Raw genomic sequence first — 19879 nt, 5'->3', positions numbered from 1 at the left:
TTTCTTCTGATGCTTTACTCTCGTGTGCCGCTGCCAAACATTTGATGTTCTCGTGTTGCTCATGTTAAAACACAGCGTTGGAATGGATGACAGCTTTTGTCTCCTCTCTCTCGCCCTCCTTCGCTCGTCTCTTGTCGTCCATCGTTTCCTCTCCTGTAGATTATGAACATGGAGGGCTGGGTGCTGCTCGGAGCAGACAGACAGGAAGTACCGGTCACCGTGTATCCTGGTCAAGACCTCGTAGAGGCCGACCTCAGCGACGTGCCGGACGTCTACCAGGACCTCCACTGGCACGCGCCGAAGACTTACCTGGGAGACAAGGTGAGGATTCACGTTATTCACTCGTCGCTGCAGGGGGCGTTTGAGGCCAGTGGGTAAATACATAAACAGCATGAAAACACAAATGTAACGATGGTAGAGAGACGAGGTAGCAAGAAGCATTTCTGTTGCACTGCAGAGCAGAACGACACGCTCACGCTGCTCTCACTGTGCAGCCTCTCAGCGTGAAGAACATGCATGAACTGGAGTTTCTCTGCATCACGGGAGGATCTTTGTGCTGCAGGCATCAACCTTTGACAGTTTTCTGAACACGCTGGCACTCAGACTTCAGTAAACAGACCAAGATATTTCCATTACATACAGTATCAACACGATCACTGGTAGTAATAACAAGCTCAACATGATCAGGCAGACTGAGCTCGCTGGAAACTTACCCTGAAAGTTTCTAAGCCTTCCTGAAACGGCTGGACGTGTGCGGCTGGTGTCTGTTTGCCTAATGAATCTGCATTTACTCGTTGAAGGTTGACTGAGGTGTTTCTCATGGGTGCCAACAGCTGGCTTCACCAGCTGGAGACGACAAACGTGGCTCATGTAGGGCCAGAGAGAGTGATTCAGGGCGTCGAAGTTGACATCCAAGACAGGAAGTTTGGATTTGATTATCATCCTTTTGCTCCTCGGGGTTGGACTTTTCTGAGTTTGAGGGATGCTACACATAGAAAACCAGAGTCCCGAAGATAATTGTCGAGTTATTAAGAGTTCATCTGCCTGAACTCGACCAGGCTTGGCACAGAGGACGCAGGAGTCAATTCAATTCAACTTAGTCCTGTCTTTTATTTGACTTTTTCTTTGTTGTTGAATCAAAATCAGGTTGATAACCTCAAAAGAGAAAAACAGAAATCCGTTTCAACACTTTAAATCATAATCATAACCATACAATCAGCTCTCTGTCTTAGCCTACGCAAATTAAACAGATTCAGATCCACGTCATCAATCAAATCAATCTCATGTGTTGAGAGAAAAAAACCTAACATATAACAACTAATTTTTTTCTTCTCACCTTTGGGACCCTCTGCTGCCCTCTGGCACATATCTCACACACAACTTAAACATTGACACATACTCACCCTGAAAAAACCAGCAGCATATAATGCATGACTCAACAAAAATCTTCTGTTATTCAGAGAGATGTTTAACAGAAAGATGCCCAACGACACCTGTGGCTGGTGATGTTTCTCTCATGGTGATGGTTAGCTTAGCATGAAGCCTGCAAGCCGAGGAATCATCAAGCCTGGATCAGCACATAACCCCCAATAAACCCATAATTACACAGATTAAACAAACCAGACATGACGTGTGAGTTTAAAGAATCCTTTAGAACCAGACTGTTTCACCATTTCCAGTCGCTATGCTAAGCTAAGCTAAGCTCCTGGCTCCTGGCGATGGAAAAAAACAAGCCAGGCTTCTCAAATGTTAAGTGTGGTCTGAACACAAGCAGCTGTGCGAAACCCCAAAAATACAGCCGAATCAGCAAAATCGTGATTTAAATGAGAAACTGTTTGAATGTGACCGTCAGATTATGAAGTTATTATTTATGAATCTGTAAATGAGTGGAACATACTGTGGCTGCGTTCTCCAGTTTATTCTGTTTAACTTCCCCTTTGTGTTCGTGAACTGACTCGTCCCTCATGTGATCCGGAGGCTCAGACGAGGCGTTCGGATACAGATCGTTGTTTCGTCTAGATGTTTGAGTGGACAGCCTTCATGTGGGATTCAGCCAGCATGAGTCTGCAGAGATCTAAATCCCAGACTGAGTCCTGCTCCGCTCCGTGAAGCAGCTTCAAATGTCAACCTCGCCAAAACCTGCATGGTTACCATAGAAATCAAAGCACAGGCCCTGGATCGTGTTGCTGTTCGACTGTACGCTCTGAATGTAATCCATTGTTGTCTGGATTAAGCAGCAGCAGCAGCAGCAGCAGCAGCAGCAGCAGCAGCGTGAGATCAAAGCACTGTCTGTCACTCTGTAACCTGCCCTGTTATCTTGTCCTCTGCCTCGTTGCTCTTCATCCCTTCTTATGTTTGCCTTTCGTCTCATTAACTCCCATCCAGGTCTCGTCCTATGGAGGTTATCTCAGGTACCGTCTCCACACTCAGACCATGAGGGGAGACGTGTTGTCTCTGCCTGCAGAGGCCTCCAGGCCTGACATCATCCTGAAGGTACGAACACACACAGACATCGCCGGAAACTCGAGTCACACACGCAGATATACAAACAGGCAAAATGCAAAACAAATCTGTTCCACAGCAGTCACACGCTTCCTGTTGTTGCCCTCCTGCAGGGGAACCAGATGACCCTGGTGTTCATAGAGAGGGAGTACTCCTCACCTGAGGAGCCTCACCTGGGAATAGTTCACATGGTGGAGGTGACTTCTCCTTCTGTCACGGCTTGTTTGAGATATTCTGTCGCAGCAACATGAAGTGATCAGTTGGTGACCTTGAGTCGCCCTCTAGAGCTGCTGATATGTGATATCCTCCTCCTCCTCCTCCTCTTCCTCCTCCTCACAGGGAAGCTTCCGTCACGCTCAGACCGGTAACTCGGTCTCGAGGGAGGAGCTGATGATGGTCCTGGTCGGTCTGGAGTCTCTGCAGATCCGAGCCCTGCACTCCCAGTCGGCTCACTCCGTGTCACTTCGCGGTGCCGTGCTGGAGGGCGCCGAGAACCTGCCCGCCGGTCGCCATGCCAACAACGTGGAGATCTGCATGTGTCCGGCCAACTACCTGGGAGACTCGTGCCAGGTGAGGGACGTGCACAGACTGACCAGTTTATTTTTTCCTAAATCAGTCTGAAGAAACGTTTTGTGTGCAGAGAAACGAGAGGGTGCGTTTGATTTGTTAACCAGCTGAAAGGAGTTTAGATCTGAACCTGAACAGCTTCAACAGAAACATTTGGTAATCAATCAGTTATTCAAGTCGATAGAGCATCGAAATAGAACATTTTGGACCATCTTTTGTCCAAAACTTTTTTTTTTTGCAGCTATTTTCTGCCATTCTATGGACAAAAACACTGATCGTTAATCCAGAACAGGATCAACGGAAGTCATGCCTGTCAATAATCCTCCTCTCACTTCTGTCTCCAGAAATGTGCTCCAGGTTACTACAGAGACACCATCGGCCTGTTTCTGGGGAAGTGTGTCCCCTGTAACTGTAACGGACACTCTGATCAGTGTCTGGATGGATCTGGAATCTGTGTGGTGAGAATTTGTGATCGTCAGTCTTTTCCCGCTCGCACACCAAGCCTTCTGTCCGTCTTCTTATGGTCACCTCCAGGACCACCGCTCACTGTTTGTCCTCTCTGACCGCCAGGGCTGCCAGCATAACACCGCCGGTGACCACTGCGAGAGGTGCCAGGGGGGTTTCCTCGGCAACAACACTCTTGACGGACAGGCGGTGTCTTGCTCCAGCTGTCCCTGCCCGCTGAGGGTCCCGTCCAACAAGTCAGCACAGTCTTCCTCTGTCTCTCTGCTCTCTCTGTCTTCTGACTCCTGACAAACCCCTGATTTCTCATGTGTTATAATAATAATAACTCCTCCTGTGTGTGTGTGTGTGTGTGTGTGTGTGTGTGTGTGTGTGTGTGTGTGTGTGTGTGTAGCTTTGCAGAGGGTTGTGTGCAGAAAAGCGACAGGATGCAGTGTCTGTGCATGCCGGGTTACGCTGGGCCGCACTGCGAAAGGTAAACCACCTCCTCAGCACAGTGTGTGTTTGTACTCCACATGCAGTGAATCAGTGGGACAAGAAGTATTCAGATCCTTTACTCAAGTAAATATACTGCACTGTCAGAGGCAGTAAGGAAGTAAAAGTACGCAACGAGCTTCATCAGTGGTATAAAGGGTGCACGCTTTCTCCCCCCCCCATCCCCACTGCGCATTTTTAATACAAACACGTCACTGATGGACTCATTTAGAACAAATTTAATACGTGCACTTTATTCTGCTGCTGGTTTTAATCTGCTCACTCGGTGTTGCAGAGACAGACGAAGCTCATTTCATCCGTCTGAAACAGACGTGTTGCTGTCAGATTGTCCCCAAAATGCCTGCATAAGCACCGTTTTCTGCTGCGTCCTCAAATATCGGCCTCTACCACAGGTGCGCCCCCGGTCACTACGGCAACCCCATGGTGCTCGGCAGCAGGTGCCAGCCTTGCAATTGCCACGGCAACACGGACCCCAACATGCTGTTCACCGACTGCCACCCGCTGACCGGCGAGTGCCTCAGCTGCATGCACAACACGGCCGGGCCCCACTGCGACACCTGCGCACCTGGTTACTACGGAGACGCCATCACCGCCAAGAACTGCACCAGTGAGTTCGTCTTCAGTGAAGAGAAGCCATTGAATCCAATTAGTCCCTCAGCTTAGTGACAGCTGGATGCGTGTTCTGTTTTCTTTCACCCAGAATGCAACTGTTCTCCATGTGGCAGCGAGTCATGTGACCCTCACACCGGAGAGTGTCGCTGTAAGGCGGGAGTCACTGGGCTGCGCTGCGATCGCTGTGTGGTAAGTCTCTGAAGCCATAATTCCAAACCGGTCGTCCCAGCTGGCGAGCTGCGGCCGGTCGCCCTCACGCCTCACGCCTCCACCTGAAGCTGTTCTGCTGTTTCCAGGATGGCTCGTTTGGCTTCGACTCGTGCGCCGGCTGCCGTCAGTGTGACTGCGACGCCTCCGCGGCTCTCCTCCAGCCATGTCACCCTCAGAGCGGCCAGTGCGCCTGTCAGCCTGGGGTCAACGGGCCGAGCTGCAGGCAGTGCGCTCCGGGATTCTGGGATTATGGACCCAACGGCTGCAAGAGTGAGTGACGCACTGAGACGCAGAGACGCCATGATGGGCGCTAACGGGCAACATTAAGACCTGAAGGCATCATTAGCAGCAGCAGGCGTCATAACCGCTTCCATACATCTGCACCAACACTCAGTTTGATTCACAGCGCCCACTTTCATTCAGTCAGACTGTCCAGTCCATCTCAAGTCAGTCTGACATCGACGCACATGCTCATGGCGACATGTTTTATCAAACTCCTCTCTATCACCTCCTCAGAGTGCGACTGTCGAGGAGGTCAGTGTGACCCCCGGTCAGGAGAGTGCCGCTGTGCTGACGGCATGACGGGAAAACAGTGTGACACCTGCTCACAGAAATACAGCGTCCCTGTGGACCACCAGCACGGCGTGCACTGTGAACGTGAGTGAACCACACACGCACGCACACACACACAAACACACACACAAACACACACACAAACTGAAAATTAATTGTGTTTGAAGGAGGAACAAAATATCAGGAAGCTTCCAACAAGACAAAACGGTTTGTGTGTCTTGCAGTGTGCGACAGCTGTGTCATCGTCCTGTTGGAGGATTTGGACAAAATGAACAACAACTTCCGCTCAGTAGCCGATCAGCTGAGCAGTCTGAACGCCAGCTCCATGGCCTGGGCTCAGCTGCACAACCTCAACAAGTCTGTGGAGGACATGGCTGTGAGTGCGCACGCACACACACACACACACACACACACACACACACGCACACACACACGCACGTTTCCAGCCTGCTGAAGTTTTTTAAATGAACTCATTTTCCCATGATTCCAGCGCGCCATAGAGAACTACAACAGTACGCTGGATGACAGCAGGAGTCGGGCCGACACGCTGGACGCTGAGATCATGAATATCAATGATGACATCAGTGAGCTGCAGGACAAGGTGAGGTCACTCACACACACACACGCACAACCTTTTTACTGTGTTTTCAGAACATTTCTGTAAATATCAAGCCATGAGACAATGCTTTGATAATTGTTGAAGTCTTCATTTTTCAGCCCACCTGGGGACACCTGCCTTTCCTTCATGGTTTCCTCGTGTTAGAAGTTTTGAGAAAAGGTTTCCTGTTCCTCGCTCACAGTGTTGTGTGTTGTGTTTTCAGGCCGCAGCGATGACTGACAGGGTCGGTGACCTGGGGAACAGTACCGCCAACACACACCAGAGGGCGCAAGACCTGCTGTCCTTCATCAACAACATGACCCTGAACATAAACGGTAGGACAGAGGACAGCGAGTCCACTGGAGCAAAACACGAAGCCTTAATCGTACACTGTGACACGGACTGTTCGTGATGAGAGGCTGAAACCTGAATGATTTCTTTATAGAAGAAACCTCACAAGTATGTTTTGCAGCTGGTGGAGAGAAGTTTTTTTAAAAGAAAAGGTTCCAGATTCTTAAATTTCCCCACAGATGAACAGAACAAGAAGAAGCACAGGAAGAAGCCGCCGTCTAAACCAAAGCGTTCATTTTTCCACAGACATCCTGCAGATGGCGAACCGCTCCTCTCTGAACGTCACGGAGGCGGATCAGGACGACGAGGAGCGCGAGAGGAAGATGAGGGAGGTGCAGGCCATGCTGAGGGAGATGAGGTACAGGAGCTGTGTGGGGCAGAAGAAGGTGGCTGACAGGGAGAAGACGGAGGCAGAGAAACGTACGTTTGTCCATGTAGACGATCCATAAAAACACGTCCTCCCAAACACTCAGAAGTTTTATGAATTCTGCTTCAGTCTGAACAGTTTTATGTTTTGTATGTGTTTGGGCCCAACGTGTGACAAATGAGTGAAGAGTGCAGATGAAGAATATTCTCTTGTTTTGGCAGTGCGGGTGTTGACAGTGAGGAAGACTCCTTCACTGTGTGTCCTCTCTGTCCCCTGTGTCCTCTATGTCCTCTGCCAGTGTTGGAGCGTGTAAACAAAGAGTTGGCAGGCCGTCAGGGAGAAAACAACGACTTGGCCAAAGCGATCAGAGACCGTCTGACCCGCTTCCACGCCGAGATGATGGACCTGCGAGACGCCCTGAACGAAGCCGTGAACAACACGGCCAGAGCGGCCGAGATCAACAACGTCAACGAGAAAACCCTGGAGGACAACAAGGTGAGCAGGGAGACGGTGAGGAGGGAGTGGAGGACGGCCATGATCAGCCACGCTGACTCTGTCTGTCCGTCCCGCAGAGGAGGATCGACGACCTGCTGTCCAAGCAGAAGGAGGTGAACGAGCAGCTGCAGATGGCCGAAGACGACGTTGCTCAGGTCAACGACCTGCTGTCCATGCTGCACGACTCCAAAGAGGTCAGAACGAACAAAAACACAGAATGGAAACACCTGCAGCACACCTGGAGGGTTTTATGTCTTATTTTAATTAAAAGTGTCTGGAAACTGTCCGAAGCTGCCGCAGCGAGTGTGTCTGCAAGTTCAACCATGTTTGTTTTGTTTGCACAGTTTGTGACTTTGGCATCGCATGATACATGTTTGAGTTAATAATCTAACTTATTCTCAGTGTACGCATGTTACTCTCTGCAGGTATGAGAAGGTAACAGTTACTGTGACTGAATGACTAAGAGAGATTTCTTCCTGTGTGATGTGGATCAGTAAAGATGGACGTGAAGACGTCTAACAAACGTCCTTCTCTGGATTTAAACTGGAGGTGTTGCGGCTGGACGGTACCTGCCTCTTTAACACTCAGTCTTTCTCAGGAGTACGAGCGCTTGGCGGCCCAGCTGGACGGCGCCAGGACGCCGCTGGCCAACAAAGTGCAGAACTTCGCTTGGGTCGACTCCAAGATCCCGCTGGTGGAGGAAGCAGAGAAACATGCGGAGCTGCTGAACGCTTTAGCCATGAACCTGTCCAGGTAAGACGTATATTCAGCCTGGTGCTGAGCGCTGCGGTGACCGAACTCAGCCGGTGAATTGCATCACGAACGATGTTCCTGTTACACGATGAATCAGACCAACATTCTGCGTCGTTGTCGTCGTTTGTCTGCAGTTTGGTGGCAGAAACCAAGAAGGAGGGATTCGTGGATGTCACACAAGCCTATAACAAGATCATCAACAGCATCAAGGAGGCGGAGGAGGCTGCCAAGATGGCCGACAAGGCTGCTAATGACACTTTGGAGGTACAGGACACACACACACACACGCACATGCACACACACACACTTCTTCCTGTATATGAAACAAATTAAATTAAAACTACCTCAACAGCCTTAAATTATTAGTTTGTCTCAGGCCTGTAATATTGGTTTGTGTGCCTGTGCCTGTGCGTGTGTGTGTGTGTGTGTGTGTGTGTGTGTGTGTGTGTGTGTGTGTGTGTGTGTGTGTGTGTGTGTGTTCAGAACATAAAGGACCAGGACCTCGGTCAGATCGCTGATTCTCTGAGGAACCACAGTCTGGAGCTGAAGGACGAGGTTGAAAAGCTGAACGATGAACTTACCAACGGTAAACACACACGTTCACGTCACTGAAGTTACTGAATGCATTCAGAGCAGAGAGCAGGAGACTCGTTCAGACGTTTCAGTGGTTGAGGCCTTTTGGTTTTTGTTGGTTTTCCGCTGCTCAGACCTGAAGCTGCAGCTGGACGACGCTCAGAGGCGACTGGACGACGCCAAAACCAAACAGGCTGATTTGATGAAGGATCTGGAGACGGTCCAGAACAACCTCAACTTCACCACCAGTACGGACACTCAGCACACACGCACGCACGGACACATGCACACACACACACACACACACACACACACACACACACACACACACACACACACACACACACACACACACCATTAGATTTACATTCACTGGATTCATCCTCTGAATTCTTTCCGTCCGTCTTCCTCTTCGGTAAACAGATGTGAGCCAGGAGATCAATGACGCAAAGCGAGCGGCGGATCAGGCGAACACCACGGCCGCACAAGTCAACGACGCCCTGCGCCCCATTAAGGAGCAGCTGGACCAATGGCAGCAGACCTACGGAGACGCCAACACCACCAACGAAGACATCAACAACGCCCTGATGGAGGCCAACAAGACGGGTAGGAGCTTCTGAATGTTTGTGTTTCCAGCTTTGGACGTCGGGTGACATGAGAACGGCGGGTGAGGCTCTTCAGGTGACTCTCTCCCTGTCTGTCTCTGCAGTGCAAACGCTGGGTGAGACCATTCCTCTGCTCATGAAGAAGCTGGACAAACTGCAGAATCACTCGGCCCAGATGCCAAACATCTCGGAGAACATCAGCCGCATCCGCCAGCTCATTCAGCAGGCGCGCAATGCCGCCAGCAAGGTACGAGCGGGAAAGAATGGAGAGAATAACAAGCTGCCACCTGAAGGATGAAGGCCTCTTTCTTCCAGCAACCTCTCATGTTTCCGCTGCCCCCTCCTCCCCCTCCTCCCTCCAGGTGGCTGTTCCGGTGAAGTTTAACGGGGCGTCCGGGGTTCAGGTCCGTACTCCAGGTAACCTGGCCGACCTGGCCGCCTACACCTCCCTGAAGTTTTACGTCACTCTGCCGGAGGCGGCGCGAGCCCGGCGGCAGGACGACGGCACGCAGCAGTTTGTCTTCTACCTCGGCAACAAGGACGTAAGCGTCACTGCAGCGTTTATCAAAGTTTATTCTTTGTTCCGTAGGTGATGAGTCAGAGAGGGTTTCTAGGAGTTGGCTCAGATTTTGAGGGGAGGAGGCAGTGCTGGTTTTTGTAGTTCATCACTTTGGACGGTCTCTGGTGTTTGTAGTCCAGTAAGGAGTTCCTGGGCATGGCGTTGGTGGGCAGGAGACTGCGCTGGTACTTCAACCTTGGAGGAAAAACTGCTGAGGTGCTGATTCCTGAAGACGTCAAGTCAAATGGAAACTTCAACAGCATAGTGCTGGAGAGGTGAGACACGCACGCACGCACGCACACACACACGCTGTTCTATTTTTTTTATTTACTTCTTATTAATTTTCATTTAGTAACATACACATATGTGCCGGCTGGGCACAAAGACATACAACACAAAGATACCAAAACATGACGAGGGGAGGATTTGTCAGCAGAAACACATCATACATAACAATATAAAGATGCTACTTGTAAAGAGAGAAAAAACATTTCTTATTAAAGGATTTGACCTTATCTTTGTGATCTATATGAAACCAGGTCTTAAATGTGACACATAACTGAGCCATTTTGACCAATTCTCTTCAAAAATATCAGTTTGGTTTCTTAGTTTGAGTGTAATTCTCTCCATAACATATTTATTATAAATTATATCGATCCACGCATTTATCGTCGGTTTGTCTTTCTTAATCCATTTTCTGCTCACAGCCTTTTTACACCTCGCTAACAACACACTCAAAAGGTATTTGTCCCGCTTTGTATATTCAAGTCCATCCAGATCACACAGGTACATGACTCTGAAGTTCAGAAACATTTTCCTTTTAAAGACAGCCTCCAGGACACCAAGAAGGGACAGCTCCAAAAAATATGAAAGTGATTGCTGAAGTATTCCCACAGGACCTCCAACATGCAGTCTGATTTGAATAGTTGGACTTTTGTGCTGCGAGAGAAAGAATCGAGTCACGTTTTTCCAGCTGAATTCTCTCCAGGAGGGGGAGCTTGTCACTGTGAAACCTCCCTCTGCTTCCCATGCAGGGGAAGCCGAGGGGGGGGCTGCTGGAGCCTATCCCAGCTGTCAATGGGCGAGAGGCGGGACTGGTCGCCAGTCGACCGCAGAACAGACAACCATTCACACTCACACTCACACCTAAGGACAATTTAGTCACCAATCAACCTAATGAGCATGTTTTTGGTCTGTGGGAGGAAGCCGGAGTACCCGGAGAGAACCCACGCATGCACGGGAAGAACATGCAAACTTCACACAGAAATTGGGAATCGAACTGGTGACCTTCTTGCTGTGAGGCACACGTACTACCTGCTGCGCCACCGTGCAGCCGCATAAAACCCCTGATTTGTAAATATCTAAAGTGATCTTGATTTTGTGGACCAAATTTTTCTTTTAGGTCCTGGAAACCTTATCCTGATCTAAGAGTGTACATTATGCTGTAAGTCCATTTTCTGTCCAGTTTCTGACCCTTGTGTCATAATTATTCGGCATAAGAACTGGATCCTGTGCAAACCATTTAAGCAGTACACACACGCCATTTTATTACAGGTGAACCAGTGTAGTCGGCTCTCAGTCCTGTTGCAGAAGCACCATAACTGAATGTAATTCATTATGTAAGTGAAGATTTTCAGCCATCAAAGCTTCCTGTGCTCATGTCTACACTTCTGTCTTCAGCCTCTGTGACTGCTTACATGCATCTGTTTACGCTGCATTGTGTGTCTCATGTATTTTGTCCTTCTTCTGTGCATTTATCTGTTTGTCTGAATGCAGGATCCTCCAGTATGGTCAGACGTCCATATCTTCAGAAGCCACTGAGGGGGACCAGAGAGTCACCAAAGCCTATGTGGAGGCTGAAGGAGATCAGGGGCTGCTCAACCTCTTGACCAACGACACGGTCTTCTATGTGGGAGGATACCCGGGTACTTTCAAAGTAAGTGCATGGAGCCTTGCATGAAATCATCCTTTCTGTGGATGGACTCTAGAATAGTTCAGCTCCTAAGATCTTCTCTTTTTTAGCCGCCTTCGTCGCTGGCTCTGCCGAACTTTAAGGGCTGTATCGAGTTGGACACGCTCAACGAGGAGGTGCTCAGTCTGTATAACTTTGAAAAGATCTTCAACGTCAACACCACCCTGGACAAACCTTGTGGCAGGTCGGTTCACACACTGTCGGCTGTCGCTGTGTGTTTCTTTTCGTTTTTCTGAGCTCATCAGATATTTTTCTCCTTCGATTGATTGAACTTTTCCGAAACCAGGTCCAAGCCAGTGCTGACTCAGGCCTGGGTGAATGACGCGGCATATTTCGATGGAACCGGCTACGCCCAGATCACCTTCACCGACGAATCAGGTCGCATGCAGCGCTTTGAACAGGAAGTCAAACTGCTGTCACACCACGGAGTCCTGCTGCTGCTGCAAAATGGGGTAAAGCCTTCACCCACTTACTCACTCATTCATTCATTCATTCATTCATCATCCTCAAAAGTAATTAGTTATTACAACATTTTCTAACCTTCTATATATTTATTCATGTTTTTGTGGTGCATCTTTTGTTTGAAAGGCACTCTATATATAAGGTATATTATAATTATTGTTATTATTTCTATGTTTGTTTATGTTTTGACTGATAGTTATTATATTTTTTTAACTTTCAAATCAGTATCAGTTTCACCTTCAGAACTATTGATCAGGTATCAGATGTTGCTGCATTGATCAGTGTTGTCTCACCGTGATGTCCGTGTCTCCGTCCTCCATCAGAATCAGTTCCTGTGTCTGGCGGTGCTTCAGGGCCGGCTGAAGGTTTTCTACGACTTCAGCGGCGATCTGGTGGAGCTCACGCCCAAAAATGCTTCATCCGACTCCCTGAAGATCAGCGATGCCGACCCCAAAGCTGTACGTCTTCCTGTCTTTGTCTTTCCCACGCCTTCCTCACCGTCTGCGTGTGTCAGATCCCAGCCGGGGGAATCGGCCGATTGGCTGATTGCTTGTTGACATGTTGTTTTTAACCGTGCAGCTGGAGATCATCATCCTGCGTTCAAGCCCGAACCGCGTCGTGGTGAGAAACAACCGCATCAGCCTCTACACCCACCAGTTCGACGAGAGCATCCCCTCCTTCAGCGGCAGCTACTACCTGGGAGGAGTACCTGAGAACAAGATGCCTGCCAAGTGAGTGCACGCACACACGCACGCACACACGTAAACACACACACGTCGTGAAATTTGGTGCAGGTGAATATCATCAGGTACCAAACACACGCAAAGCTGTTGACTGTCCTTCGCGTTTGTTGCTAACTAGCACATTAGCATGCTAAACAAAGATGGTAAACACTTCCTGCTGATAAAGCTACAGAGTTAGCTTTTAGCCTCTTTTAGCCTCTTTCATTGTTGTGTTCACTCTGATGAACTCAGAGCGCGTCACCAAACAGAGGACGGACAGAGTTAGCAGTTCTTCTTCAGCCAGAGCTGACAGGAGAGTAAATGTTGGACTTCCTCTCGTCAGGTGACCACAGGTGTCATCGTCACATGACTCACAGTGTCGCTCTCTATCTGATGTGTAAACAAGCCCATAACGTGTCCAAGTTGTGTGTTTTTGAGCTCGTTGAGGAGTTTCTCTGCCTCAAACTTGCTGAAGATCATTCTGCCTCCGTCTCCTTTCAGGTTGAAGTCTCTGTTTTCGAAGCAGGGCTCTCTGAAGGGCTGCTTCAGGAACGTCAAGGCCCAGAACTCTCACATCGACCTGAAGAGGATGACCAGCTCCGGAGTCAGTTTCGGCTGTGACAGCGACCTGCTGGTAGGAAAACCCTCAGCTCAGACATCTGCCGCTGTCTTTGCTGCTGTCGGTGTTTTATTTTTTTGTTAAGCACTTTGTGATGTTCAATTTTAATTCAATTTTATTTGTATAGCGCCAAATCACAACAGAAGTTGTCTCAGGACACTTTCCATATAGAGCTGGTACAGACCAAGCTCTTTTATCTACAAAGAAACCAACAATTCCCCCATGAGCAAGCACTTGGCGACAGTGGCGAGGAAAAACTTCCTTCTGTTGTGTAAAGCTGCTCCTTAACTTTACTTTATTTAACCAGAGATGATGCAGTGTGGATGAGAGTAATGGCTGGACTGCTGGAGAGAGTTAAACATGTTTGTGCATTAGTTTCAGTGGGTAAACTGCAGTGTAGTCAAACATGTCGTCTGCATACAGATGAATCTTTGCTGACTAAATGTTGTTTAATGACTGAAAACAGAACTGATGCTGATGCAGAAACTCCTGGTTCACCAGCACAAACTCTTTCCTGTAAATCATCATCACCTGCGAAGCTTCTCCGTCCTCTCGTCGTCCTTTCATTTCACTGTTACACGTTAGCTTCTTAACTCCCAAACCGCTCAGTAAAGAGGACTGTGTGTGTGTGTGTGTGTGTGTGTGTGTGTGTGTGTGTGTGTGTGTGTGTGTGTGTGTGTGTGTGTGTGTGTGTGTGTGTGTGTGTGTAGGTGGCTCGTGAGGCTCATTTCTCCGGTCAGAGCTACCTGGACTTGGCTCTGACCAACATTTCCAGCCTCAGGAACAACTTCTACGCCAGCTTCAGCTTCAGATCCGAGCAGAAGGAGGGCCTCATGTTCTACCACCGCGATCAGGTCCACTTCCTGTTTGCTTTTCACTTCCTCTTTCTGTCCTTCCATGAGCGTTTCCATGATGTTTTCCTGCTTCGGTCTGTTGCACGTTCACGTATCATCTTCCTGCGTGTCGCCTTGACATGTGTGCGTACAGGACGGAGTGTGTCAGGTGTTTCTGCACGACGGCCACGTGGTGGTGAGAGCCGGCAACAGCGAGATCAAGACGCAGAAGACGTTCAACGACGACAACACCCACTACGTCGCCGTCTACAACAACGTGAACGGGTAAGATGATCAGAGCCGTGACGTCAAATGGAGTTGTAATGAAGGTGAAAGTGCTGACTGTGCGACCGCTCGCCCGACAGGATGCGTTTGTACATAGACGACATGCTGGAGAAAATCAAGGAGGGCATCCAGATGGACAGCAGGGCCATGAGCTCACAGGGAAGCACCTTCCTGGGAGGAACGCCCAACCAAGGCCTCACCAACCTCACCGGGTGTATCAGCAACGTTTTCATCAAGAGGTGAGAGGAGAGGCAGGATGAATTCACCTCTACACGAGAGGGTGTCAAAGAATGATGGAAACCCGGGAGGAACAAAAAGGCCCACAGTTATTTTTTAATTTATTGACATTTATATCAACATTTGTACATGTTTGTAAAACAGAACAATCATTCCTACTCATATAATGAATCCATGAACTTAACATGGATCCATAAAAGTGGCTCATGCTGCTGTTTTATCTGAACTTACCTGCACAGGTGTCGTGCTTCTCTCTGCAGGTAATGAAATGAGGTAGGGGAGGCAGCTGCAGGTGTAAAGAGGAGGAGCTTTGGGGTGAAGCCTGCTGATGGTGTGTGTTCTGTTTAAAATGTGCTTCCAGGGACATTAGTCCTCAGATGGTTTTGAACCTACTGAAAGCTAAAGAAAACGTCAACGTTCCTCTGGACTGTCCCGCTGCCAAGAAACCTCAGCAGATCGTCGCTGCTCAGCCCAAACACAGCAACAAGCCCAAGGTACGCACACAAACATTCACACACACACATTCATTTCCTGGAGACTTACCCGAACCCTAACCTCATTGTCCCCATAAGCAAGACATCTCCTTAATCCCCTGACTGGAGTTAGGTCCCTCATTATCTTTCCATTTTAAAGCAATCACACGTTTGGCTTCCAACAGACAGAAATGAATACGTTTGCATTTCTTTGAGTTTGCAGAGAAGCCTTCAGGGTAAATATGGAGTAAACATAGCCTCGCTTCCATTGGAATAACACTGTCTGTCTGTTTAGAAATCAGTTAGTACCTCTCTCCAGAACATCTGGAGTTTCTGACTTTCCCACATGCAGTGGAACAGGGTACCAGTTTCCTGTGCATTTGTCACAGTAATCAGGAATATCCGGATTAAAACGGTGTGATTTGGCTGGTGTAATATATGTCCTGAGCACCCATTTGTGCTGTAAGAGTTTACCTCTGGTGTTAATGGTTTGGGTTTGGGCCAGAAGGCATGTCTTCTCCCATTCCTCTACCGAGATGTCCTGCTGCAGGTCATTTTTCATGCAGATAGATAAGAAAGGGAGTTTAGAATCTGCTGGTAACACATCATAAAACATGGACAGCTGGCCTCTGTCATGCAGGTGCTTTACTGCGACTCTTTCAATGGCAGACAGTGGGGGTCCAAGGTGGTTTTAATTTGGGAGTAAACAAAACTCCTAATTTGCAAGTATTTGAAAAAAGGCTTCCCTGGAAGGTCATACTTATTGACTAATTGTAATTGTTGGAATGACATTAGAGTACCTTGTGGGCCAGACTGATACAGTGTTATTGAGGAGTGTGTGCGTTTTCTTAGTATTTTAGTTTGTGCTGAATAAAGGAACAAGCACAATGGAAGTTCCTGTGTTCAATTTTCTATCCCTATCCAAGCTGGAACCTCTGTATTACAAAAATAATACATGGCGGCCCGAAGTTGGGCTGCCGAGGTTTAATGTTACAAACACAGCTAATTCTACTTTAGCCACAAATAAACAAACAAACCAAAAGTGTAGAAACAAACAGCAGAAACCAAAAAAACCTCTGAAGCACAAAATAAATATTAAATCTGTCTCTCTCTCTCTGTTTCTCACTCCCGTCTGTCTCTCTCTCTCTCTCTCTCCCTGTCTTTCTGTCTGTCTGTCTCTCTCTCTCTCTCTCTCTGTCTCTCTCCCTGTCTTTCTCTCTCTCTCTCTGTTTCTCTCTGTTTCTCTCTGTCTCTCTCCCTGTCTATCTCTCTCTCTCTCTCTCTCTGTTTCTCTCTGTCTCTCTCCCTGTCTGTCTGTCTGTCTGTCTGTCTGTCTGTCTGTCTGTCTCTCTCTCTCTCTCTCTCTCTGTTTCTCTCTGTCTCTCTCTGTCTCTCTCCCTGTCTGTCTGTCTGTCTGTCTGTCTCTCTCTCTCTGTTTCTCTCTGTCTCTCTCCCTGTCTGTCTGTCTGTCTGTCTGTCTGTCTGTCTGTCTGTCTGTCTGTCTGTCTCTCTCTCTCTCTGTTTCTCTCTGTCTCTCTCCCTGTCTGTCTCTCTCTCTCTCTCTCTCTGTTTCTCTCTGTTTCTCTCTGTCTCTCTCCCTGTCTGTCTGTCTGTCTGTCTGTCTGGCTGTCTCTCTCTCTCTCTCTGTTTCTCTCTCTCTCTCTGTTTCTCTCTCTCTCTCTCTCTCTCTCTCTGTTTCTCTCTCTCTCTCTGTTTCTCTCTCTCTCTCTCTCTCTCTCTCTCTCTCAGGGGAAGCATAAGAAGCCGTCATCTCGCAGTCGTAACACCAGGGAGTCGTGTCAGGCTGATTTGTCAGATCAGGAGTTTGGAGCGACGCACTTCAGCGGCTCCACAAACAGCTTCCAGAGATTCGACTCGGCGTCTCGTTCGCTCGGCGCCATGTGAGTGTGATCAGCCGTCAGTCAGCCTGCAGCCTTTGTGTTATTGATGTTTGATTGTCTGCCGGATGCCCGTTCATACTGGATCTCTGCGTCTGCAGGCCTCACATCTCCATGGCGGTGAGGATCAACTCCTCTGACGGTTTGGTGCTGCACGCCGGTGGCGGGCACCGCGGCAGCGCTGTGATGTCGCTCAGCGTGTCGGACGGCCACCTGCTGCTTCTGTTGGATGGAGGGAAGAGGAAGGTCAGCCTGCGCAGCCGCAAGAAGTACAACGACGACCAGTGGCACACGGTGAGGTCACATGACTGGAGATCCAGGAAGTGACTCAGTGACATATAGACGTATTTGATTTTCATCATGGCGTGCACACGCTAACCGGCTCCGCTTCTGTCCTCATGTCCCTCAGCTGTTCATAAAGCGTGAAGGAGAGAAGATCAGTCTGATCGTGGACGGCATCAGCGCTCAGTCCAAGAGAGTCCCCGGAGGAGACAGGACTCATCTCGCCGGGCCTTTATATGTCGGAGGAGTCCCGCCCTCGCTGACGGTAACACCTCCACCACAGTCGCCGCGCTGCAGCTGCTTGTTGTAATTTCCTCTTCCTGTTCCTCGCCTGCTGTAATGACACCGTGTCCATGTTGCCTTCAGGCTCCAGGCTCCAGCGGATTTGTCGGTTGTGTCAGGGACCTGACGCTGAATGAAGCCCCTGCAGGAAACCCCGCTCACAGCCAGGGGACGGTGCCCTGCTTCCAGAATCCTCTCCATCCCGGAGCGTATTTCTCCGGTCAGGGAGGACACGCGGCAATAGGTGCTTATCCTCCCTCTTCTTCTATGTTTCTTCCTGTCTGAGTCCCGCCATGTCCTGACTGAAGGCTCTCTCTCTCCCTGCAGATGAGTCCTTAGTTCTGGGTCGGGATCTGGAAATCCAGCTGGAGGTTCGGCCCGTCTCAGACTCTGGGCTGCTGTTGCATGCTGGGACGTCACCCGACCAACACCTGAGTTTGGTCCTCAGCCAGGGAGAGGTGAGGCCACGGCGGCAGTCGTCAGCGTGTTTTAATGCACGTTCTGAAGTGTTGCATTAGAAAAGGTTTAAACGTTTTACGTGAACTTTAGGTGAACATTTATTCACTGTGTGTGTATCTGTGTGCACGTGTGTGTGTGTGTGTGCACGTGTGTGTGCATGTGAAGGTGACCGTTTCAGTAAACGGCGGTAAAGGTGAATTCTCTACCTCCTTCACTCCTGAAGAGCCTCTCTGTGACGGCCGCTGGCACACGATCACAGGTGAGTTCACCTCTCTTGTTGTTGTTTATTTGTGTTGTCTGCCGTGACTGACGTCGTGACGCTTTGTCGTCCGCAGTCGTGAAGAAGAACAACGTCCTGCAGCTCCATGTCGATGCAGCGAGCGAGCACACCGTCGGCCCCAAACAGAGCCGCTCTGCAGGGGCCAAGCAGACGGTTTACCTGGGAGGGGTACCAGGTGAGAACACACACCAACACACTGTCCAGTGTGTTGAATTCTCGTGTTGATGCTCCTTCATGTTTGGCGCTCGGAGCCGTTTCCTGTCTGTAACGTGTTGTTCCTCTCTCTGTCCACTAGATGGAGTCACAGTTCCCGGTCTTCCCGCCGGCCTGCCAGCTTTCCACGGCTGCATCCGCCAAGCGGCGATCAACCACAGACCGGCCATGCTGTCCAAACCGCTCGCTGTGCACGGAGCTGTGGGAACTCAGGGCTGCCCACACATATAGACACACACACACACACACAGAGTCTTTCACTCACATTCCCCAACTACAAATTACCGGTGGTGGGCGTCATGTTACTGTAGCTAATTTAAAAATATATATTAATATTTATTTTCTATTTTCAGAAAAATGTATATTTTCTATCTTCCTGTTTGTTGCTGTGCTGCAGTGAGAGCTGCCTGCACGCAGATGCACTGACACGAGTGAAGCCACACATCCACAACAAAGCCTGTAGTATACTGTAAATAAGGGCAGCACATGATCTTCTCTTGCCTTTTGGAAACAAATGAAAGATAAAAATAAATAAAATGGCCATCTTTTTTCTCTCTTTTGGCCCCAAATATTTTCCAGTAAATCTCGTGTGCGGTTGTTTATCGTGCATCTCCAGCAGACAACGTTAAGAAAACCTACTGAGTCGGTACACTGTGAACACAGCACAGCACGGAGGGCAGCGTTACCTGGAACAGGGACCAGGACCGGACCTCTGGGAAGGCCACTTAATGAAGGTTCAGAGATCAAATTAAAGTTAAAAAGGGCTTTGAAGCAGCGTCCAAGCCGTCTTAAAATGTCACTCTAACCTTTGACGGTGCATTCAGGTCCTGTCTCTAGTCACTGTAATTAACACCATTCATCTTGACACCGACTGAGGATGTCATGTAAGGACCTCAGACGCTGTAAACATGGCGGTTGTTCCCTCTTCCCATTGGTCCGCTCCCATCCAGGTCGCAGGCAGTGTTTCCTGTCTCTGCTCCGTCACAAATGTAACCCGTACCCAACACGAGTGAAGCTTGTATGTAATATAACCACTTTTTAAAATATCCCACAGAAGGAATAAGCTGCCCCCCCACACACTCCTGCCCCCCTTGTATTGTAAATGTATTTCTAAATAAAGTTTTTTTCATACAAACTCAC

At 49.1% G+C, this 19879-nt stretch overlaps 1 protein-coding gene across 1 annotated transcript in view; it reads left to right on the top strand.

Annotated features, from left to right (window-relative positions):
- The window catches only part of lama5 (laminin, alpha 5), a 79703-nt gene extending 59826 nt beyond the window's left edge, over positions 1–19877 (top strand). Inside the window, exons 38-80 of the mRNA XM_070967627.1 lie at positions 160–321; positions 2386–2493; positions 2616–2699; positions 2842–3072; positions 3414–3527; positions 3640–3770; positions 3926–4006; positions 4419–4633; positions 4727–4827; positions 4935–5118; positions 5365–5505; positions 5646–5797; positions 5912–6022; positions 6243–6354; positions 6617–6790; positions 7036–7232; positions 7310–7426; positions 7831–7985; positions 8120–8249; positions 8469–8571; positions 8693–8806; positions 8982–9164; positions 9268–9410; positions 9526–9705; positions 9858–9997; positions 11499–11658; positions 11745–11878; positions 11981–12146; positions 12480–12614; positions 12736–12887; positions 13380–13512; positions 14208–14351; positions 14485–14615; positions 14696–14854; positions 15214–15346; positions 17075–17226; positions 17325–17517; positions 17633–17770; positions 17872–18031; positions 18115–18245; positions 18412–18505; positions 18582–18701; positions 18822–19877. Coding sequence (XP_070823728.1) covers positions 160–321; positions 2386–2493; positions 2616–2699; positions 2842–3072; positions 3414–3527; positions 3640–3770; positions 3926–4006; positions 4419–4633; positions 4727–4827; positions 4935–5118; positions 5365–5505; positions 5646–5797; positions 5912–6022; positions 6243–6354; positions 6617–6790; positions 7036–7232; positions 7310–7426; positions 7831–7985; positions 8120–8249; positions 8469–8571; positions 8693–8806; positions 8982–9164; positions 9268–9410; positions 9526–9705; positions 9858–9997; positions 11499–11658; positions 11745–11878; positions 11981–12146; positions 12480–12614; positions 12736–12887; positions 13380–13512; positions 14208–14351; positions 14485–14615; positions 14696–14854; positions 15214–15346; positions 17075–17226; positions 17325–17517; positions 17633–17770; positions 17872–18031; positions 18115–18245; positions 18412–18505; positions 18582–18701; positions 18822–18970 — 6147 coding nt within the window. The 3' untranslated portion in view covers positions 18971–19877. The remainder of the gene's footprint in view (positions 1–159; positions 322–2385; positions 2494–2615; positions 2700–2841; positions 3073–3413; positions 3528–3639; positions 3771–3925; positions 4007–4418; positions 4634–4726; positions 4828–4934; positions 5119–5364; positions 5506–5645; positions 5798–5911; positions 6023–6242; positions 6355–6616; positions 6791–7035; positions 7233–7309; positions 7427–7830; positions 7986–8119; positions 8250–8468; positions 8572–8692; positions 8807–8981; positions 9165–9267; positions 9411–9525; positions 9706–9857; positions 9998–11498; positions 11659–11744; positions 11879–11980; positions 12147–12479; positions 12615–12735; positions 12888–13379; positions 13513–14207; positions 14352–14484; positions 14616–14695; positions 14855–15213; positions 15347–17074; positions 17227–17324; positions 17518–17632; positions 17771–17871; positions 18032–18114; positions 18246–18411; positions 18506–18581; positions 18702–18821) is intronic.
- The last annotated feature ends 2 nt before the right edge of the window (positions 19878–19879 follow it).

The sequence above is a fragment of the Chaetodon trifascialis genome, chromosome 8 (assembly GCF_039877785.1).
Source record: "Chaetodon trifascialis isolate fChaTrf1 chromosome 8, fChaTrf1.hap1, whole genome shotgun sequence".
In the NCBI taxonomy this organism is placed as follows: domain Eukaryota; kingdom Metazoa; phylum Chordata; class Actinopteri; order Chaetodontiformes; family Chaetodontidae; genus Chaetodon; species Chaetodon trifascialis.
Note: the sequence above shows the minus strand (reverse complement) of the source record. Positions and strands in the feature narration are given on the sequence as shown.